The 23682-nt window shown below is 43.8% G+C and overlaps 2 protein-coding genes across 6 annotated transcripts in view; one reads left to right on the top strand and one right to left on the bottom strand.

The window, feature by feature from the left end:
* phex (phosphate regulating endopeptidase homolog, X-linked) overlaps positions 1 to 23682 on the bottom strand; it is a 127830-nt gene that overhangs the window by 1377 nt on the left and 102771 nt on the right. The window lies entirely within an intron of this gene.
* The window catches only part of LOC122554895 (cullin-4A-like), a 57052-nt gene that overhangs the window by 14139 nt on the left and 19231 nt on the right, over positions 1 to 23682 (top strand). Inside the window, exons 4-14 of one of the 5 annotated variants that reach the window (XM_043700270.1) lie at positions 3429 to 3498; positions 3630 to 3703; positions 4949 to 5111; positions 5191 to 5280; positions 5371 to 5453; positions 8835 to 8902; positions 10037 to 10155; positions 14347 to 14539; positions 16353 to 16457; positions 18719 to 18829; positions 18946 to 19031. In XM_043700270.1, coding sequence (XP_043556205.1) covers positions 3429 to 3498; positions 3630 to 3703; positions 4949 to 5111; positions 5191 to 5280; positions 5371 to 5453; positions 8835 to 8902; positions 10037 to 10155; positions 14347 to 14539; positions 16353 to 16457; positions 18719 to 18829; positions 18946 to 19031 — 1162 coding nt within the window. Of the gene's footprint in view, positions 1 to 3428; positions 3499 to 3629; positions 3704 to 4948; positions 5112 to 5157; positions 5281 to 5370; positions 5454 to 8834; positions 8903 to 10015; positions 10156 to 14346; positions 14540 to 16352; positions 16458 to 18718; positions 18830 to 18945; positions 19032 to 23682 lie in introns of those variants that run through there. The other 4 variants (XM_043700271.1, XR_006313111.1, XM_043700272.1 and 1 more) reach the window with 4 other exon arrangements.

Here is a 23682-nt window from a genome sequence, read left to right as displayed (position 1 = left end):
TTCAGCAACCAGTTAAGGAATTAATTTTTTTTCCTGAACTTTGCATTTTTATGGCATGGTGGTTCAGTGGTTAGCATCACTGCTTCATAGTGCCAGGGACCAGGGTTCGATTCCAGCCTCGAGTTTTCCCCATGTCTGTGTGGGTTTCCTTTGGCTACTCAAGCTTCCTCCCATAGTCCAACGATGTGCACTTTCGCTGGGTTAGCCATGCTGAATTGCCCATGGTGGCCAAGGATGTGCAGGCTGGGTGGATTAGCCTTGGGAAATGTAGGGTTGTGGGGTTAAAGTGGTGGGGTGGTTCTGGGTGGTCACAGAATCGGTGTGGACTTGATGACTCAAACGGCCTCTTTCTGTACTGCAGGGATTCTAGATTGTGAGTCTGTTAGATTTGTTACAGAGCACGCATTCTGATGAAATCCTATTAATGTGCGCATGCTGGAACCCCATCTTAAGCTAATTTAATTAAAACAAAAGCATTTTCTACTGAATCTGCGCGATACGTAATTGGTTCAGCTTCGAGGAGAGCAAACCAAAATGCTGAGCCTGCTTCATGGATGCCATTGAATGTGTAGAACCCTTGACCCAATTGGCCTGTATGGCGGATTAAGTCTCACATGAAGTAACTCCTACTCCTGTCCATCAAACCTGACCTGCAAATCCTCCAGTGCTTTCTCCCTCGTGGTTTTAATGAGTGGTGGTGGCCAGGGATAGGATTACTGTTCGTTTCTCCATGCTTAGCATCTTGCTGTCTCTTCTCCATTGCTCCAAAGCAGTTTCAATCTTCGCAGTACAGTGAGGGAAAAGATATAAGGTGAGATCCTGTTGCCTTCCTTGTGTGTTTACAGGAAGCACTAGTCCTCTTCCCAAAGAATCCTGAACTTTTTGCATAGCATTCCCTGAAATGCATCTGTTATTTACCCCAACAGTTCCATACTGTGGCAGCTTTCACAATACTAGCGTGCAGACTAGGAGGTGGTCATCCTGCTCTCCGTTTAATTTTCCTGGTTGATCTGACAAAAGAATTTCAAACCACTACCTGTGAAGAAAAGTTTCATTTGAATTCTCTAATGGGATTTCTCAGTGACTATCATGCTGACGATCTTGTTTATACTAATCACACTTCTCAAGTGCTGACTATAGATGTAATTTTCCCAATACGTTTGCCCCTGACAAATCGCAACAGCATTCAGCAATGTAATCCAAAGCTTGTGGAACGTGAGGTGAGGTGATTTTGCTTACCTCATTCTTTTAGCATTCTTCAGTGGGGCTGAATGCTTTCTTTTGCATCCTGGGATAAACAATGTCTTTAGCTTGTTGCAGCATCTCACCGGTGATAAGCAGATTGCGAGAGGTAGTAGGATGAAGTGCTTTCTAAATAATACTTAATGACTATGAAGTTTTTCCTTGGGTTTGTGGTGTCTCAGCTCATCATGCTGTGTTTCATGAATGTAGAGCTGGAAAAGCACAGCTGGTCAGGCAGCATTCGAGGAGCAGGAGAATCGACGTTTCGGGCATATGCCCTTCCATCAGGAATGAGGTTTGTGGGCTGGTGGGGCTGAGAGATAAATGGGAGGGGGTTGGCGGTGCCGAGTTGGAGGTTTGGGACTGTGATAAGGTAGGGGGGTGAAACTGGTGAAATCCACATTGATCCCCTGTCGTTGGAGGGTCCCAAAGCAGGAGATGAGCGTTTTTCCTCCGGGTATCGGGTGGTTAGGGTTTGGCGATGGACGAAGCCCAGGACCTGCATGTCTTTGGCAAATTGGGAGGGGAGTTGAAGTGTTCAGCCACAGGGCACTAGGGTTGGTGGGTGCGGGTGTCCCAGAGATGTTCTCTGAAACAATCTGCAAGTTGGCATCCTGTCTCCTCGATGTAGAGGAGACCACATCGGGTGCAATGGATACAGTAGATGACGTGTGTAGAAGTACAGGTACATTTCTGTTAGATGTGGAAAGATCCTTTAGGGTCCTGGGCTATGGGATGTGGGCGCAGGCTTTGCACTTCTTGCAGGGGAAGGTGCCAGGAGTGGGGGGAAGGGGGGTCGTGGATCTGACAAGGGAGTCGTGGCGAGAATGGTCTGTCCAAAACACAGATAGGGGTGGAGAGGGAAATATATCCCCAGTGGTGGGTTCTGTTTGCAGGTGGCTAAGAATCATGTGCTGTATCTGGAAGTTGGTGGGGTGGAAGATGAGAATAGGTGGGGTGGAGGGGAGGTGGGGGTTCTGTCCTTGTTGCGGTTGGAGGGATGGGGTTCAAGGGCAGAGGTGCAAGAAGTGGAGGAGGTGCGCTGGAGGGCATCGTCGACCACGTGGGAAGGGAAATTGCAGTTTTTGAAGAAGGCGGCCATCTGGTGTGTTCTATACTAAAATTGGTCTTCCTGGGAGCAGATGAGGCGGAGGAATTGGGAATAAGGGATGGCATTTTTACAGGAGACAGGCTAATCTTTTCCTCTGCTACATTGATCACTATCAGCGATACCTCGTGCTCCAATGAGGAGGTTGAACAGTTCATCAACTTCACAAACACCTATCCTGACCTCAAATTCACCTGGACCATCTCGGACACCTCGCTCCCCTTCTTGGACCTCTCCAGCTCCAGTGACCAACCAAATACAGACATTTACTACAATCCCACCAACTCCCACAGCTACCTGGATTACACTTCCTCCCATCCTGCCTCCTGTAAAAACGCCATCCCTTACTCCCAATTCCTCCTCCTTCAAAAACCACAATTTCCCCTCCCACGTGGTCGATGCCCTCCAGCGAATCTTCTCCACTTCCTGCACCTCTATCCTTGAACCCCACCCCTCACAATGCAACAAGGACAGATCCCCTTGGTCCTCACCAACCTCCCGACACCTTCCCCTGCCACCGCAGGAAGTACAAAACCTGTGCCCACACCTCCCCTCTCCCCTCCATCCAAAGTACCAAAGGATCCCTTACACGTTCAACTGAAATATACCTGTACTTCCACACACGTCATCTACTGTGTCCGTTGCACCCAATATGGTCTCCTCTACATCGGGGAGACAGGACACCAACCAACTTGCAGATCATTTCAGAGAATATCTCTGGTTCATTCCCAGCTTCCTTCCCCATACACCACCTGTTTATCTCTCAGCCTCCCCTGGCCTACAAGCCTCATTCCTGATGAAGGGCTTATGCCCAAAACACCGATTTTCCTGATCCTCAGATGCTGCCTGACCGGCTGTGCTTTTCCAGCACTATAGTCTCGACTCTGATCTCCAGTATCGGCAGTTTTTCCATACGGTGTTTCATGTTAATTTAACACGATAGAACATTTGTTTAAGTGCCATTGGTAATGCTGAATGGGTAATCGGACAAACAATTTTGAAGGGATGATCTTTCAGTTTCGAAAGATATTCTGTTGGTAACTACGGATGATCTGTTTTTCCTTGACCTTGCTTCCACGGATTCGCTGGATAGCAGTCTGTTTCTGAAGAAGATTAACAAATGTTGGCAGGACCACTGTCGCCAAATGGTAAGTAACTGCCCTCCAGAAATGAAATCCTTTCTTGGGCATCTCTTGTCCTGTTGATTTAGGATATAGTGATGCTGCTTTTTACTTATAATGCAATCATACTTGCTTTTAAATGTCTCCATTACCTGCAGATAATGATCAGGAGCATCTTCTTGTTTCTCGACCGAACCTACGTGCTGCAGAGTTCAATGCTGCCGTCTATCTGGTGAGTTAATTGTGGGTGGTTGTTAAGTTTGAATGACAAGGGACTTCTGTGGTTATTTAAGTCAGCAGTTCAGCTGTCAGTATGTTCACGATACATGGGAGAGACCAGGTTTTCTCCTCTTCTCAACCTTCTCATAATTTGTCGCCTCAAACGTGTTCACTGGCCAGTCTAGCAATTTTATTCTGTAGGTTTCATGAAATTAGAGGTGTTACAATTGAAGAGCCAGCCAGACCTCATCTTTAGGCAGTTATTAAACTCAAGACTTGTTGATCTTGAGCCCCTGACCCAGATTACATCTATCTTGTGATGATTGGAATCATGTTCCATGCATCCACCCCTCTACTTTATCTCCTGTTTTGAATGTGTACATAATTGGGTGCTCATTTGGATTTGTTTATTGTGAGGTTGAAAATGGGAAACAAAATGATGCACAACAGACTAGCATCTAAACTGGTTATGCAAGGCAGGTCTCTACACCGTAGAGGGGTAAATACACTGATGCAGCACAGCGTAACTCTTGACTGAGAAGGACAGGACTTTGATCTCCAAAATGTCGAGCATTCCGCCCCTCTCAAACTCCTTCCCCATTGTCACTGCAAGATGATCCCCAATTTCTCCTACTCACTTTGTTCTCAGTTTCTCTTGCTGCTGTCCTCTTTTTCTCTTCCTCCTGTCTCCCACGTTTTCCCCAAACCCCTCCCCTGGTTTTACTGACTTGCTGCTTCTGCCCTTTACTCTCCCTTCTCTTTTACTTCTTACTGCCCAACTCACTTTCGCCTCCCTTTTCCCAGCCTTTGGAGAGGCCAAATCCAACCTGGCTGAAATGTTTCTTGCCACATTTCATGATATTGAAAATACAGAGGAACCTCAATTATCCGAAGGACGCTGGCAGGGAGTATGTCGTTGGGGTAATCGAAGGCCGGATAAAATGGTTTCGCTGAGCCTCGGGACTTTGTGATCTTATTCGGATAATCCAAAATTTGGTTAATCGAATGCTGGATAATCGAGGTTCCTCTGTACATTGAGAATAAAGCCAGTCGATCGGTTAGAGTGAATGTTGCAATAACTAAACGAGTGCCATCTGTTGGTTGCAGCGTTTCAAATTCTAATTGCATATCACAAGTTTGACGCTAGATTGACACCTCCGCTTCTTCATTGCCGGCATTCCTGGGCGTAGGCTGTGTGTGCCTTCAAATATTTAGCCATTTGCCAGCAATAACAGATCCCCTGCTTATATGTTTTCAGGGACATAGGTTTAGAGCTTTTCCGAACCCATGTGATCAATGACAGGATCGTCCAGACCAAAACCATTGACGGGATCCTTTTGCTGATCCAAAAAGAGCGAAATGGGGAGGCTGTGGACAGAAGCTTGATCCGAAGTTTGCTGACTATGCTGTCTGACCTGCAGGTAAGGGAGATTTTAACTCTGATATTCACTTCTTTCTTTTTCACAGAAACCCCCACTATTTAGACTTTGCATCAAACAGGTCTACCAGGAATCATTTCAACAGAGATTTTTGGAGGAGACCAATTGTTTATATGCAGCAGAAGGCCAAAGACTAATGCAAAAGAGGGAGGCAAGTAGTAGTGTTTCTTAAAGATTCTTAACGAGCTCTACACTTGGAGCCAGTGTTCACTATTCTCTCAATTTTAATATTCTGATGTAGGTGCCAGAGTACCTTCACCACGTCAACAAACGCCTGGAGGAAGAAGCAGATAGAGTGATTACTTACTTGGATCAAAGCACGCAGTAAGTGGTGATCCTTGTGTTTTATTGCAGTGCTCTATGCAGGATGTAGTCAGCTGGTTTAAGAATTGGTGAGCAAAAGAAACGAGATGACCTTCATTCTTGAAGGAGGCCTCTGGCAAAATTGAGGAGGATTCCTCATGTGAGAGAACAGTTGCCTTTGTCTCCTTACTGTGTCATTGTTTCCCCTGTGGCTGGCCTTTTTACCCCACAGAATGCACTCTTGAGTCTTGCATTAATGTACAAAGTCCGGTGTGGAATTAAAATCTGATCCTACTTTACATGGGGCGTAGTTTTCCCGAGCAATGTGCTTCCACTTGACGGAAATGCATGATATGGGTGTTCACAAGCAGATGCAGAGAGAAGTTGCAGCAGGATGAGGAAACTTTGATCATGTAATGAGACGTTGTTGAATATTCTAAATGTGATAGATTGGAAAGGTTAAAATTTACATGCTGTGACCTCAGTATAAGGCGAACAGCAAGCGTTTATGGAAGGCCAAATTATAACTTATGCTTCATCTCGATCTCTTTGTCAGAGAGGTTGTATGGTGAGGAAATGGGCAAATCTTACTGCTATTGTCAGAAGTTTTTTGATGGGCTAGATACCTCAGGCCCAGTGCTTGACCAGCCTATAGCCAGCAAACTACTTGGGCTAACTGGTCAAGCAGCAGAAAGCTTACTAACGTGGGAAACCTTTTTTTTAGTTAACTAGATAAAATAACTTTACAGTTCTAAAATCAGAGTCCTCAGTAGTCTATCTTAAGTTCTCCAGAATTGCCAAAGTGACTTGCATTTTTAAATGGAGGGATTGTGATGCGTTGATCAGAAATGCTACTTATGTTCTTGGCTGTAGTTAGTTTGGAAACCCTTCTGTATGTTGTGGAGGGTTGGTAAGTCCTGGAAAGAATACCATTTAGAAGGTTATGGCATAAGAAGGATGTGGAATCACAGGTGTTGGAAGAAGTCCATTTGGGCCATCATGTCTATATTTGACTGCCAAATGACTTAATGCTACGCTCCTGCCTTTCCAGTGTTGGGAGGTATGAATTTAAAGTGATTCATGCAACTATTAGAGGGGAGATTTTTTTTTTGAAAAGAAAAAGAGGTCCTGCCCCAAAGGTGTTAGGAGTCAAAAACACGCCACTTGAAAAGGCAATAAAGTTGGAACCCTCAACTCACTTATTTGCAACTCAAATTCTTTAAAGTTCAGGGCCAGGATGGATCAAATGCTGAAAAGTGGGATTAGACTGGGTGCAGACGTAATGGGCAGTGTGTGATGTCTTTCTATGCCTTGAACCTTTAAAGATTCTTTAACCAGCTGTGGGCTGACAGCAACCCATGTGTGTGGCTGTGCCTACACCGTGAAGCCTGAACCTATTTCAAATGTCCATACTACTGCTCTCAGACTTTGTGATCTGACTTTGGAGTGATGAGTTTTCACTGACTGTGTCTGGTATCCAGCACCTTCAGAAGCAATTGAGACTCAGTTCAGGAGCAGGGAGATGCTACTTGCAAGGCTTAATCCAGTAACTAATTTGCTCGTGATAGAAATGCTGATGCAAACCTGAAGAATTAATCAGTGACTATTATATATGGCAGGTTTATAAATGACAGCTGGGAGTGAGAGCAACAACATTGATTCATTTCTAAGTGCTGGTCATCTGTATTCAGAATTGGAAGAGGCATACTGAATTGGATCATTGTCTCCCATGTATTGTGGTGACAAGATCCGTGGGTATTGAGCTTGGTAATTTCTGACCCATCTGTTTGTTCTGGGTTTCCTGAGAAGGTTGGGTACATGCTGACTTTAGACTGTAGGTGTCACATCTTTATTCTGCTGACGCTTTCCCATCTTTCACCCTCTAAAGGGTGATCCCTGCCCTCAGATCTTCGTTTCCTGTGGTTTCATGTCCCTAACTGCCATGCAGCTTTTATGTGATCAGGGTCTGTGAGCCCTGAAAACTTGGACAGTAATCAATACTTAACTTTTTTTTATTGGCAAGTGAGTGGAAAGTGAGTCTTCTCCATGTACATGCTAATCTGAGCTGCTTCCTCCTCATATCTGGCTCTCTGATTTCCTGTTGATAGGTCCTTGCGAAGCATGCTTCCTTTTGGGGATTCTCTCCTTGTTTGCATATGTTCAGTACACTTCCCCTCCTTGCTTCAGAGGCTGCAATGGAGCCAGTTTTACGTGCATTATGAGGAACTTCTCACAGTTTTCTCTTTTTCTGCTCTGTACTTTCCTGTTTCTTATTTTATTGGTAGGGAGGGGATGGTACACTTTTGATAAATGAATAGCTGGATACAGAACTGGCTCAAAGGTAGAAGACAGAGGGTGGTGGTGGAGGGTTGTTTTTCAGACTGGAGGCCTGTGACCAGTGGAGTGCCACAAGGATCGGTGTTGGGCCCTCTACTTTTTGCCATTTATATAAATGATTTGGATGTGAGCATAAGAGGTACAGTTAGTAAGTTTGCAGATGACACCAAAATTGGAGGTGTAGTGGACAGCGAAGAAGGTTACCTCAGATTACCACATGATCTTGATCAGATGGGCCAATGGGCTGAGGAATAGCAGATGGAGTTTAGATAAATGCGAGGTGCTGCATTTTGGGAAAGTGAACCTTAGCAGGACTTATACACTTAATGGTAAGGTCCTAGGGAGTGTTGCTGAACAAAGAGACCTTGGAGTGCAGGTTCATAGCTCCTTGAAAGTAGCTTCGCAGGTTGATAAGATAGTTAATAAGGCATTTGGTGTGCTTTCCTTTATCGGTCAGAGTATTGAGTACAGGGGTTGGGGGGGGTTATGTTGCGGCTGTACAGGACATTGGTTAGGACACTGCTGGAATATTGCGTGCAATTCTGGTCTCCTTCCTATCGGAAAGATGTTGTGAAACTTGAAAGGGTTCAGAAAAGATTTACATGGATGTTGCCAGGGTTGGAGGATCTGAGCTACAGGGAGAGGCTGAATAGGCTGGGGCTGTTTTCCCTGGAGCATCAGAGGCTGAGGGGTGACCTTATAGAGGTTTACAAAATTATGAGGGGCATGGATAGGATAAATAGGGCAAAGTCTTTTCTCTGGGGTGGGGGAGTCCAGAACTAGAGGACATAGGGTGAGAGGGAAAAGATATTAAAGAGACTTAAGGGGCAACTTTTTCAGAGGGTGGTGCCAGAGGAATGAGCTGCCAGAGGAAGTGGTGGAGGCTGGTACAATTACAGCATTTTAAAAGGCACCTGGATGAGTATAAATAATTAGGAGGGATATGAGCCGGGTGCTGGCAGGTGGGACTAGATTGGGTTGGGATATCTGGTCGGCATGGATGGGTTGGACCGAAGGGTCTGTTTCCGTGCTGTACATCTCTATGACTCTATTTGTGCTTTACAGAAAATGGTTGATTGCCAGTGTCGAGAAGCAACTGCTTGGTGAGCATCTGACAGCAATTCTTCAGAAAGGTAAAAGCAACACAAGAGTTCTGTTTAACTTTCAGCTCTCTGGTAACAATCTGTTTGGCTAATGCAATCCGTCTGCTTGACACTGGCCAGCAGCCTGCGTGACTGAAGTACTAGCACCCACGCTGGCGGTGCTTTTTGATTCTTCTGCAATGTATTCTTGTGGAAATCTGTAATTACCCAGGCCTCCTGCCATTCTTTGTTTTGCTAATGCCTTAGTTGTTACCTACATTCCTGTATAACAACTATTTATCTTCGCCTCACACATGAGGCAAATTATTATTGTGCACCATTTCTGTTTTACTAAAATGTCCCCACACTCGTATACAGATCGTTGATGTGAATTCCCATTTCCCAGCCCAGTCTGTCTCTCAGAATGAGCCAAAGAGTGCAATCATCTCCATATTGTTTTCAACACCAAGCCTGATTTCCAGCCCTGTTACCCTCTACAGAGAACATGCATTCATCTCTTCTTAAACTTGCCAGCTTGCCTTTACCTTGGGCCATTTGCTGCGGAAACCCTAGAGCTCCAGGCTAAATTTCTGCCATGTTTCTTTGGTCAGCGCTCCATCTGCCATTCTCCGTAAGCACCAACTGATCCAAGATTGGTACTGGTATCCAGACTTGCACAAATCACCGTGAAATGCCTGTTGACTCTTGCCCTGTCTCAATATGCAAGCTTAGTAATTCTCAACTTTATGATTAAATCCCCCCTGCCCCAACACTCTATATCTTCATCTCTCCCTACCTCTCCACGAGATTAGATTCCCCTACAATGTAGAAACAGGCCCTTCAGCCCAACCTGTCCACACCGACGCTCCGAAGAGTGACCCACCCAGACCCATTTCCCTCTGACTAATGCAGCTAACACGATGGGCAGTTTAGCATGGCCAATTCACCTGACCTAGCCTGAGAGGAAGCTCCGATTCACAACATCATCCATTTCTCCATCTTTTTACTCAACCTTAGTGGCTGTATCTTCAAGTGCCGACACAGTTTCCGAGATGAACCATGCCCTTCCAGCTGCCTTCAGAGCATTATTGATATTCCTGCATAGCTCAGGTTCACAGTGTCTTCTAAATGGCTATTGTTGGGACTGTTGGTTTGACATTGCAGCGTAGCTGGTTGTTGTTGCAGGCCTCAATCAACTACTTGGTGAAAACAGAATAGTGGACCTGGCTCTTCTTTACCAACTGCTCAGCAGAGTTAAAGGTGGTCTGCAGGCTCTCCTGCAACACTGGAATGAATATATCAAGGTAATTCTTCAAAATACTGATCCTTTTAGACCGTAAGATATAGGAGCAAAAGGAGGCCATTCATCTCATTGAATCTGCAGTTTCCTGTATTTTCTACATAACTCTTGATTCCTTACTGATTTTAAAGAAAGTCCATCTCCGCCTCGAGTATGCTTAACCCTGCCTCAGCTGCCCTCTGTGGTAAATAAGTCTGTGGGTTCACTAGCCTAGGTGAAGAAATGCTTTCTTATCTCTACCCTAACTAGGCGGCCCTTCATCTGAGATTGTGGGCCTTGGTTCCAGACTGGTATTTTTAGAATGATGTTCACATCTTCTACTGTGAAGACCAGTGCAAAGTATTTATTCAATTCCCGTGCCATTTCCTGGCTCCTCATTATTACTTCCCCCAGCTTGTACATTTCAATAAGATCATCTCATGTTCTTCGAAATTCCGTTTGCACAGGTCCGTCCAACCAGCTGAGCCACTCTTAAGACAATCCCTCCATAGCTGGGATTAGCCTGATGAACCTTACCTGGACTGCCTCCATATCTTTTCTTAAATCTGGGGACCAAAACTGTTCACAGTATTCCAGCTGTGGTCTGACTTGTACCTTGTATAATATTAGCAAGACCTCCACATTTTTATACTTCATATACTGTAAATACCTCTGGTCCCAGCACATCCCAGTGTGCACCAATAGTTGCCATCCTGAAAATGCCTCCCAGCACCCATTTCTTGGTTCCCTATCATTATTTCCCTAGCATTGGTTTCTAACGGGCATTAGAAAATGGCACAGGAGTCGAATAAATACATTATCCTCATATTGCAATAATATGGAGGTGCCAGTGTTGGACTGGGGTGGACAAAGTTAAAAATCACACAACACCAGGTTATAGTCCAACAGGTTTAATTGGAAGCACACTAGCTTTTGGACTGCTGCTCCACACCTAATGAAGGAGCAGTGCTCTGAAAGCTTGTGCTTCCAAATAGACCTGTTGGACTATAACCCTGTTATGTGATTTTTTAACTTTATATTGCAAGACACTAATAACATTCAGAAAATCCTAAATAAAAGGGCAGAAGGAGAGGAGATAATACATGGAGTAATAACTAATCATGGAGTCCTACAGCACGGAGACAGGCTCTTTGGCCCAAAATGGTCCACGCAGAACAAAATGTCCACCGACACTACCCCAGTTCCCTGCGCTTAGCCCATATCCTTCTAATCCGTTCCTATCCACGTATTTGTCCAAATGCCTTTTAAATGTTAATGTACCTGCCTCAACTACTTTCGGCAGCTCATTCCATACGCATACCAACCTGTGTATAAAAAGCTGCCCCTCAGGTTCCCTTTTATTCTTTCCCCTCTAACCTTAAATTGATGTCCTGTAGTCTGTGATTCCCCAGTTGTGGGGAAAAAGACTGAGTGTGTTCAGTCTATCTGTGCCTCTTATGATCTTATACACTGTTATAAGGTTCCCCTCAATCACCTACACTCTAAAGAAAAAAAGTCCTAGCTTGTCCAGCCTCTCCCTATAAGTCAGACTGTTGAGTCCTGGCAACATCCTTATAAGTACCTTCTGCACTCTTTCCAGTCTAATAATGTCTTTACTATTAGCACGGTGACCAAAACTGAACACAGTGCTCCAAGTACAGCCTCACTAACGTCCTGTACAACAGCAATATAACTTACCAACTTCTACACTCAGTGCCCTGACTGATGAAGGCCAGTGGGCCAAAAGCCTTCTTCACTGCCCTGTCTACCTGTGACTCCACTTACAGAGAACCGTGCACCTGAACTCCAAGGTCCCTCTGTTCCATTACACTCCTTAAGGCCCTTCCATTCACCATGAAACTCCGACCTTGATTTGACCATCAAGAAAGAAACAGTATTGGGGAAACCAATGGGAAATGTTAGGGGACTTGACAGGGTAAATGTGGAGAGATTTGTTTCTCCTTGTGGGAGACCAGATACCATAATCTCTCAGTCAGGCCCACCCAGTTAGGACAGAGATGAGAGAGAATTTCTGGTATACCTGTGGAATTCTTTACCACAGAGCGCTGGTCTCTACCTTTTTTATACATTCAAAAAACCTCTTGCTGTCTGCCTTGGTATTAATTGCAAGTTTACCTTCTGAGTTTATCTTCTTTTCTGGTTGTCTTTTGTTGGTTTTTAAACTTAATCCTCCGGCCTACACTAATCATTGCCACGCTGTGCGTCTTTTTCTATCAATTGGATATTATCTTCAACTTCCCTGACAAACCATAGTTGGCTTATCCCTGTCCTAGAATCCTTCTTCCTCATTGAAATATGCCTTTGCTGTTCTTAAAATGTCTGCCATGTTTGTCAACTGTCTTTGCTGCTAAACTCATTTCACAGTCCACCCTAGCCAGCTCTGCCCTTGTTCCTATGTAATTACCTGTATTTATGGAAACCAGCCATTGGGGTCAATGTTGGGGCCTTTGCTATGTGTGCTTTATATAAATGATTTAGACTTGAATGTAGGAGAGTTGATTAGCAAGTTTGCAGACAATACAAAACTTGGAGTGGTAAATCGTGAGGAGGATAGTCTGGAGGATCTAGATGGGCTAATCAATGACAGATGGAATTCAATCGGGATAAAAGTGCGGTGATGCACTTGGGCAGCTCAAACTGGGCAAGGGAATACATGATGAACAGTAGGACCCTGGGAAATATCCAGGATCAGGGGGATCATGGTGTTTATGTACCCCAGTCCTTTCAGGTATTAGGAGGAGAAGTAGATCAAGTGGTTAAGAAGGTATATGGCCTTTAGCTGGAGCAGGGAGTTTATGTTGGAACTGTATAAAATGTTGGTTAGGCTAGAGTATTGTGTGTATTTCTGGAAACCATTTTATAGGACAAATGTGATGGCACTGGAGAGGGTGCAGAGGAGATTTACCAGAATGTTGCCAGGGCTGGAGAATTTAAATTACAAAGGGAGATTGCACAGTCTCAGGGTTGCTTTCCATACAACAGATGGGATGAAGATGTATAAAGTTGTGAGGAACATATGAGAGACAGGTAAAAAAAATTTCCGCTTGGTGGAGGGATGAATGACCAGGGGCATAGATTTGAGGGTAATGGATAGAAGGTTTAAAGGAGATTTGAAGAAAACCTTTTTCACCCAAAGGATGTTGGGAATCCCTCATCATGTTAAAGTAGTATTTAGATGTGCAGTTGTGATGCCAAGGCATACAAGGTCTGAGCAAAGTGCTGAAAAATGGGATTATATTAGTTTGGTAGTTGTTTCTGAGCGGCATGGATGAGATGAGCCAAAGAGCCTTTTTCTGTACTCTCGATCTCTCTGACCCTGAGATCAAGGTTTAAAAGCAGGAGTGAAACACTGGAAAGTGATTTCCTGATTAACTATACATTGTTCAAAGTGCATACCTCTCCAGCTGAGCAAACATACCATGTCCAATGGTTGTGATGTTGTAGTAGATCTCATTAAGTTGTTTCCTTTACCTAAAGGTTAACGATAGTGCAGACTTTACTTTCTTTAATTTTTGTGTTTTAATTTACTCTTCTTTTCACTTGGGTCCTCCTGCATCCCTCTCAGTTGCTCAGCTGGAAGTTTAGCAGAAATCTGCATTGATAGAGAAATATTTCAGCTTCCCTTGAGGAAGGGGAGCATGTGGTCTGATCATTATCTGCCTCCAGTTACCTAGACTAAGCTCCAGAATTCCCTCTGCACCACTTTTCTATCTTGATTTTTTTTTGTTATGATGCTCCTTCAAAACACACCGCTGACCAAGTTTTTGGCCATCTGCCCTCATGGCTTGGTGTCACTGCCATGGCAGTGCTCCTGTGAGCCATTGGAGGCTTTCCAGTCTGTTTTAAACACTACATAAATACAAGGCTTTATTGTGGAAACCGGGTGATTTTCCTTTCTCGTGCGTGAACCACCTTTAGGTTGCAGCAGATTTTGATACTCTCCAAATTGGTGGAGTCTCCTTGTATATGTATGTTCGAAGGTTCAGGGAGACAGCAGTACCCACCTAATTCATGGTGCATTAATTCTTCACAGAAATGAGTGTTTCAGAAGGTGCCTCTATACTAATAGGCTGTAAGAATTTGTGGATTATTCAGAGAATAAATTCAGAACATGTCCTCACATGTAATACCCAAGCATGGAGCCTCAGAATTTGCATTTGATGTTCATCTGTATGAACTGATGTTTACTTTCTAGACCTTTGGCAGTACGATCGTGGTTAATCCAGAGAAGGACAAGACGATGGTGGAGGAACTGCTAGACTTCAAAGATAAAATTGACCATGTCATTGAAGTGTGCTTTCTTAAAAATGAAAAATTTGTCAATGCAATGAAGGAAGCTTTTGAGACTTTTATAAATAAGAGACCCAACAAGCCTGCTGAGCTGATAGGTAAGGCTAATCTCTTGTAGCATGAAGTATTTAATGACTATGGTGATGAATTTTACACTATCGCACGAATTCCCAGTGTTACCACAGATATTTCTATGTGCAATTCAAACTGTTTGCAGAGCTTACATTTCTATGCATAAAAATTTGTTTCTCTAGATTGCCAACAATGACTTCATCCTTCCAACAGTGCTATTAACAAAAACATTGTGCAATAATGTGTTCCACCCGTTTCAATCCAGTACCTTTGCCAATCCTACTGCCGTACCAGTCCCCTACCGGCTTCATTATTATTCATTCCCTGGCCATCACTGGCAAGGCTGGAATTGATTTCCCATTCCTAGTCAACCACATTGAGTATCGAATTGAAAGGAAACAAAGATGAGTGGTAGATCAGAAAATTGGACAGATTTTGGAGAAGGTTGTAGCTCTGGTTGTGGATGAGGTAAATTTGCTCGCTGAGCTGGTAGATTTGCTGTCAGAAGTTTCGTCACCATGTTCAGTAACAACATCAGTGAGCCTCTGTGTTTTGCTCTGCCTTGACTGGGACAATACATCCATCCTGGGACAGGCTAAATGAAGACATGCGCGGGAATTCCTGAAGTCCTGGCATTCAAACCAGAACTCCAACAAACATGTGGATTTGGACTCCATTTACCTACCTACCGAAAACGACATCACCCGCCACTACAAACCAAGAGAGCTAAATAGCAAACGGGACAACGCCAGCGCTTCACCGCAGGCTCACTGATGTTACCTAGCATGGTGATGAAACGTCTGAGAATAAATCTACCAGCTCAGCGAGCAAGCTTACAATCTAATTGGACAAATTTTAAAAACCAGCAATATGTGATCACAAAGTAATGAGGGAGAAATTTAGAATATGAGAAAAAGCTAGTTAGACTATGAAGACAGTTTATACAATTGTATGAAAAGGCAGAGAGTATCTTAAGTGAATGTTGGTTGCTTAAAAGGTGAGACTGGGCTTTTTTTTAAGTTCATTCATGGGACGTAAGGGGCAGAAGGTTTCTGTACCTGCCTTCACAGAAGTGGTCACAAAAAGTATCCCAAGAATAATGGAAAGTGTAGAGACAAAAGGGAGGGAGGAATTTGATACAGTACCAATCATGAACAAAGAAATACTGGGAAAACCATGGGATTAAAGGCTGACAAGTCCTCTGGTCTCTAATACTCTGTGTCCAGAGACCAAGGCCGTGGGTTCATTGGTTGTAATCTTCGACTTTGGAAAGGTCCTGTTGGATTGTAAGAATGTAACATCCCTACTGAAAAAAAAAGAGAGTGGGAGAGACAGGAAGCAGGAAGCTGTAGGCTAATTAGTCTCGGCATCCATCATCAGGAAAATGCTAGAATCCTTTATTGAGGGACTGTAGTTTGTTGGATTCCCTCTTCTCTTCTGATTTTCTAGTTCCCCTTTCCTCCAAATATAAATCAATCAGCCACATTCAACCTACTTTCTGAGATCTCTCCCGTTTTTCCACTGTTAAAATCTCTTAAACTGTTGTTTCAGCCAAGGTGGCTCACTTCCTGTGTGGCTTCAGTCTTTTATATCATGAAAATATAAACATTCATTTTTATACACATTTGTGCCATATGTCTTTTACAAGCTCTTTGAAGAGCTGTCTACTTAATTCTATTATTCTGCCCTTTTCTCCAAAAGCTTACATATTTTGCAGTTTACTCTTGCTTTTTAAAAATTTACTAGCCAACAGGCAAATTGATAGCATATGGTTTCTGTGTAGAATGAGACTTTTTTCAGAGTGAATCATCACTGATATATTATTTAATTTGTTTATAGCCAAGTATGTGGATTCAAAATTGCGAGCTGGTAACAAAGAGGCCACAGATGAAGAACTGGAAAGAATGCTGGATAAAATCATGATCATATTTCGGTTTATTCATGGTGAGCTCTTCTTTCTGATCTACAGCTGGTTTGCAAATCCTTTTTCTAATGCAATCAGCTTGTTTTTATGGACCTCAGAATTTGTGTTCTCTAGGTCATTGATTGCCTCAGCCCATGTAGTAAATTGGGAAGTGGGCTCCAGCAAAAGCCTAAATGATCAAGTAAATCAGTTCGGTGGCTTTTTTTCTATTTACTTCATAAGGTTGGCATGGTGGCTTAGTGATTAGCACTGCTGCCTCACAGCGTCAGGGACCCAGGTTCAATTCCCACCTCGGGCGACTGTCTGTGCGGTGTTTACACGTTGTCCCAGTGTCTGTGTGGGTTTCCTCCCACAGTCCAAAAATATGCAGGTTAGGTGAATGGGCAATTTAGCATGGCCAATTGTGTTAGGTACATTAGTCAGGGGTAAATGTAGGGGAATAGATGGGTTGCAACTTGAATGTGCAAGAATGATGGGTTGCTCTTCGGCGGGTCGGTATTAACTTGTTGGGCCAAAGGGCCTGTAGGAAATTTAATCTAACCAAGAGCTACTTGTTTGCAATACTGTTGGAGTAAAAAGTTTCAAATGTCAGTACTTCCAGTGTCACCAGTGTTAGTGCTATCTCAGCACAGTAGTTATTGAGCCTTTGCACTCATAGTCAGCATTTTGGCCTTTGATCACCACCTAGTGTCATTTCTTTGAGATGCATGAGAGTTTGGGGGGGAAGGCAGTGACCTACTGGTAACATCACTGGACTCTTAATCCAAATCCCCACGCTAATGTTCCGAGGACATCTGCCATCCTTACCCTATCTGGCCTACATGTGAGTCCACACCCATAGCAATGTGGTTGACTCCCAAAGCCCTCTGCAGAATAACCAATGAAATAATATTAAAGAAGGAAAAGGCAGGTAGATTCCTGATGAAGGGCTTTTCCCTGAAACATCGATTTTCCTGCTTCTCGGATGTTGCCTGACCTGCTGTGCTTTTCCAGCACCACACTCTTGACAGGCAGATAAAATCAAGTCTCATTGGGCTTTTTACAAATCGAGGACTTAACTACAGTTGATTGTGCAACTTGAATGTGCAAGAATTTACAGGTATTTTGGAGAATAGAATGGAAGTGGGTCATCAGAAGAGCCGAGTTTTAAATAATCTTGTAAAATCAAACTTGTAGGAACTATATGCTGCAGTATTTTTAAAGACATGCAGATTCATTGTTGAAAATGAGTAGACAGCTGGGGCATGTGGTTGGGATGAAAATCTCTCTCTGACAGATCACCAAAATGGAATAATGTTGGATTCTCGTCAGCACCATTCTTACTCAGTGAGTTTATGGGTTAGATTTCATGAAGGATTAACAGAATTTGCCTCTGTCGTTTTAGCAGGCTCGGAGTTGTTGAAGTATGATGTGTGGCTACTCCGTGGCTTTCCTGCTGACCTTGGTCCCATTCCCCCTGATGTGAAGGGCTTGGTACAGTATCCACCCATTCTGTACACCTGTCGAGGGCCTTAAGTAGCCAATTGTTGGAATACTGGGTCAGGTAAAAATGGGCAAGCTGTTCTTATAACTTCATTGAAAAGATAGATTAGACTTTTAGATTAGACTTTTTTTTACAGTGTGGAAACAGGCCCTTCGGCCCAACAAGTCCACACCGACCCGCCGAAGCGAAACCCACCCATACCCCTACATTTACCCCTTACCTAACACTACGGGCAATTTAGCATGGCCAATTCACCTGACCTGCACATCTTTGGACTGTGGGAGGAAACCGGAGCACCTGGAGGAAACCCACGCAGACACGGGGAGAATGTGCAACTCCACACAGTCAGTCGCCTGAGGCGGGAATTGAACCCGGGTCTCTGGCGCTGCGAGGCAGCAGTGCTAACCACTGTGCCATCGTGCCGCCCGCATAGGAAAGATGTTGGGGGGCAGATTATTCAAGGTGGGGGCTGCCCTGCACATGGCAGGAGCATCCCCTTTAGGTCGTTGCCCTTTGTTTCTCCCTGCCTGATCCCCTCATGCCTATCCAACTCACTTGACATGCCTCTCTCCAGGCCCCATCTCTTGTACTTTGGTGGGGTGGCCACTATTTGCTCTGGAACTTCTTGGCTGCTGGTTCAACTTGTAGTTCTTATGGGCTCCACTGAGGGAGCAGATATCCCATGTTTACCTCAACTTGCTTTGCCTTAATGTTCGATTATGCTGTGTCCCACATTTGAGTTGATTTACATTTAATGTAAATTAATTTGGGTGTCAATATTTATTTCCTTTCCAATAGGTAAGGATGTATTTGAGGCCTTCTATAAGAAAGACTTGGCAAAACGTCTCCTGGTGGGGAAAAGTGCTTCTGTTGATGCTGAGAAGTCAATGCTGTCCAAACTGAAGCATGGTACGTCCGCACAGCTACTGCATAACTCAGAGATGGCCTTGTCCTCTTCTCAGTAACCATTTCTGTGCAGTTAGAGGAAGCTGGGGTTCTGACCACTTCCTGTTTTGTTTCTGTAGAATGTGGTGCTGCCTTCACCAGCAAGTTGGAGGGAATGTTTAAGGACATGGAGCTCTCAAAAGACATTATGGTCCAATTTAAGCAGGTACTCTTGACTGCAGCTTGTATGTTTTTCTTTTCGCCCAACTCTTCCCTCCAGATCTTTTGAATGGGGATAGATTAGAAAAGGGGGGGGGGTGGTACGATGAGTCCTGGATGTCTTGTATACCAATTGCTGAAAGCAAGTGTGCAGGTGCAGCAGGCGGTGAAGAAGGTGAATGGTACACTGGCCTTCAAAGCAAGAGGATGCAAGTCCAGGAGCAGGGATGTCATGCTGCATTTGTTCAGAACCTTGGTGAGGCCACACTTGCAATATTGTGCGCAGTTTTGGTCTCCAACAAAGGTTTAGCAGACCGATTCCTGGATTGGCAGGACTGACATCTGAAGAGAGACTGGGTCGCTTTGGCCTATATTCACACAAGTTTAGAAGCAATGAGGGGTGATCTCCAAGAAACCTATAAAATTCTAACAGACTAGACAAGGTAAACTCAGGAAGGAGTCCAGAACCAAGAGTCACAGCTAAGGATACAGGACAGACCATTGAAGACTGAGATGACTAAATGCCTCTTCGTCTAGAGAGTGGTGAGCCTGTGGAATTCTCTGCCACAGAAAGCTGTTGATGCCAAAACATTGAATGCTTTCAAGAAAGAGTTAATGTAGTTCTTAAGGCTAAAGGGATCAGAGGTTACTGGGAGAAACAGGAAATAGAGTTTCGAATTTTGAAAAAGTAACAGAGGATTGATGAGGACAGAGCGGTGGACGTGATCGATGTGGACTTCACTAAGGCGTTCGACAAGGTTCCCCATGAGAGACTGGTTAGCAAGGTTAGATCTCGTGGAATACAGGGCACGTATGGAGTCAGCTATTACGAGGGGGCATAGCTTTAAATTAAGGGGGGGTAGATATGGGACTGAAGTTAGGGGTAGGTTCTTCACTCAGTGAGTCGTAAGTTCATGGAATGCCCTGCCTGTAGCAGTGGTGGACTCTCCCTCTTTATGGGCATTTAGGCGGGCATTGGATAGGTATATGGAGGATAGTGGGTTAGTATAGGTTAGGTGGGCTTGGATCGGCGCAACATCGAGGGCCAAAGGGCCTGTACTGCGCTGTATTCTTCTATGTTCTATGTTCTATATAGAGGGTGGTGCATGTATGGAATGAGTTGCCAGAGGAAGTGGTGGAGGCTGGTACAATTGCAACATTTAAAAGGCATCTGGATGGGTACATGAATAGGAAGGGTTTAGAGGGACATGGGCCATGCATATGGTAAATGGGACAAAATTAATTTAGGATATCTGGTTGACACGGACAAGTTGGACCATAGCATCTGTTTCCATGCTGTACATCTCTGACTCTAATCTACCCCCCCTCTATATTTGCATGCCCTCTTTGTTCCTTTTCTCTCCCCATTTTTTCAATGTGACTTTCCTCTCCTCTGTCTGTCACCTGTCTGGAGCTCTCTTCTGTGCTTGGTGTATGACTATAACTGGCCTTAAAAGCTGTATGTGTGATTTCAAGAGGGAAGATTAATCACAACTGGAGCAAAAGCCATGCTGAATCACCCTTCCTCCTGGATTCCAATGCGTGCTCACTGGTCAGCAGAAATCAGGCTCCCCTCTTCCAGTGGTTTCATGGCCCAGGTGCTCACCTTGATTCAGTCAAGGCAGAAACTAGTTAATTCAGCACATTCGCCAGACTGAGTGAAGGAACCCACTGGTATCACCAGATTCTGAATACTCAGCGATTTAAGCAAAGGTTGAGAAAATGTACAGCAAAGCCTTTGCTATCTGCCTATCAAGTGTTTAAGTCGGAAGTGCTCATTAGTTGAGGGTTAAGGGTTTTTGATGATTTTGTGAAGATGTGGTTGCTGAGGCACCATGAGATATACAGGATTGCTGAAATCCAGCGAGAGCACTGAGGGAGCATAGTCGTGCAGAACATTTGCTGAGAACAGAGAGTGGGTGAGGAGTTATTATTTAAATAATAATGCATTACCTGACCATTTAAAGTGAGGAATGGAGGGTTTGAGTTAAAGGAGGTGGTAGGCTAGGACTGTATTCAATGATGCATAGAAGGTTGAGGGGTGACCTTCTAGTGGTTTATAAAAGAATGCGGAATACAGATAGGGTTAATGGTCGGTGTCTTTTCCCTAGCCCGAGGGATTTCAAGACTAGAGGGTATATTTTTAAGGTGAGAGGAGAAAGGATTTAAAGACATGGCATGTTTCCACACTGTAAGTAATCTAATCTAAAAAAGAATGCGGAATACAGATAGGGTTAATGGTCTGTGTCTTTTCCCTAGCCCGAGGGATTTCAAGACTAGAGGGTATATTTTTAAGGTGAGAGGAGAAAGGATTTAAAGACATGGCAACTTTTTTTACACAGTTCATGTGTGGAATGAACTTCCAGAGGAAGTGATGGATACAGGTACAGTTGCAACATTTTAAAAGTTTAGATATGTTCATGAATAGGAAAGGGTTGGAAGGATTTGGGCTAAGTGCAGGCAGTTGGGACTGGGATTATGGTCAGTGTGGACTGGTTGGACCCAAAGGGGCTTCCGTGCTGTATGACTCTGATTCTGTGACTGTGACTGCCTTTTTTTTTTAAAGACTGAGCTGTTAGAAATTTGGATCTGTACAGAATTTCTGGTTAATGGAGGGCCAAGTGACTGAAGGTTACTGCAGTGCTTTTAACTTGGGCTGGACTGATCGGGGTGTCATTAATACTAATATCTTCAGTTGTCTACTTTCTCTATTTCAAGTTCATTACTGTCAATCTAAACCAAATTTAATTCAATAGTGAATTTATAATTCAAAAGAGAAGTTCTTGCTCATTGACTCATTTTCCACAAACCACTGGCCAGGCCCATGTTGGGAGAGGATGAACCAGGGCACAGTCTCACCTGGACAACTTGAATCATAGAAATGTTTTGGCCCTACAATCCACGTCTGTTCTGCTCACCCACCCACTCTGCAACAGAAATTCAGTTGGTGCCAATCGCTGGCCTGTTTCCTCTGCAAATCCTTTCTGTTCAGATACTTGTTCACTTCCCTTGGGGAAAGCCTTAATTGAACCTGTTTCCACCACAATCACAGCAGTGCATTCCAATGCTTTCTTGTTACGTTAAAACATTTTTCATCAGCTCCTTTTGCCACTCACCTTGTGTAGGTGTCCTCTGATTCTTGATCCTTACAATAACAGAAAAAAATTATCGCCCAATGTACATAGCCATGCCCCTTGTAATTTCGAACACCTCCTACTCCTCAAAGCTCAACTTCTCCAGTCTATCTACTGATGTTTCTCATCACTGGAACCATTCTAGTGAATCTCTAGTGCATGTTGTCTAAAACCTTCATGTCCTTCCTAAGGTCTGCCCAGGTATGGATGCAATACTGCAGTCGAAGCCGAACATAAATATTATCATAACAGGCCATTTGCAAAAACAAGGAAGTTTCCACACTGTTAGGATTCGATGATGATGATAACCGTAAAGCTAAGGATCCTATATCCCTTTTTGACCGCTTTTCAATGTCTTGTGTCATTTATGCACATAAATCCCTAGGTGTGTCTATTGTGTTCCTGTTACGGTGTAACTTTCATTTTAATAGTTCGCTTCCTTATTCTTTCTCCCAAAACGTACCACTTCAGGCTTGTCTGTATTACCTTTCGTCTGCATGTTCAACCAGCTTGTCTGTATCCTCTTGATGTTTAACACTATCCTGCCCTCAGTTCGGTGTTTAAGGTTTAGTCAGTTATAGCTTTTGAAGATGTGCCTGGCCCTTGAGAAATCCAGCTATGTGTCTTTCTCAAATTTAACAAGCAACTGTTCACTATGATTCTGTTTCCTGTCACTCACCAACTTAATAATCATGCTGCTATTATCTCTTTTATTCCATGGGCTTTACCAAATGGTTTTTTGAAAGTCCATGCACACTACAGCAGCCACATTATCCTCATTGAGCTTCTCTCTTCATCGTAAAACTGTTTAATGGAATTTATATGTAACAAAGCTACGCTGGCTTCTGTTAAGTGATTGTTAACTTTGACTTGGATTATTATTCCTGAAAGCTTTCTCGTCACTGATGTTCAACTGACCGGCTAGTTGTTACTGGGTAATGCTTGCTTGAAGAAAGCTGGAACGCATCACTGCTGTAACTGAGAAGGGTTGGACGGTTATGATCAGTGCCTCCCTGCTTTACTTCTCTGTGATGCTTTGATGATCCATCTGGACCTAGTCATTTATTAACTTCGGCTTTTTATTCAGTATTAGCCCGTATAATGTCTTAGTGACCTCCTTGATTCTGATTTTGGCAGCATCATTTTCCGTGTTAAAGACTTACAAATACTCATACAATACTTTGCTGAAGTTTTTGTCTCCATACATAAGCTTCCTTTGGGTCCCTAATCAATCCAGTGCTGCCTCTTCACCAGCCTTTTACTATTGATATGCTTCGACAATTGCTCGGGATTCCCTTTCATGTAAGCTGCCAGTCTCCTCTTGTACTCTGTCTGCCGATGTCATTTCCTTTTCCAAGTCCCTTCCGAACTTCCTATATTCATCCCTCTTGTTGCTGTCATCAACCTGACAATACACACTTTTGCCAATTCATCTAGCAGGCTTTTTCTGTCCTTATCCAGAGAAGTCTGGATTTGTTTCCAGTTTTTACTGGACTGTGTCTTCTTTAAAGGCAGTCTTTTATA

Source organism: Chiloscyllium plagiosum, chromosome 12 (genome assembly GCF_004010195.1).
Source record: "Chiloscyllium plagiosum isolate BGI_BamShark_2017 chromosome 12, ASM401019v2, whole genome shotgun sequence".
Taxonomy (NCBI): domain Eukaryota; kingdom Metazoa; phylum Chordata; class Chondrichthyes; order Orectolobiformes; family Hemiscylliidae; genus Chiloscyllium; species Chiloscyllium plagiosum.
Note: the sequence above shows the minus strand (reverse complement) of the source record. Positions and strands in the feature narration are given on the sequence as shown.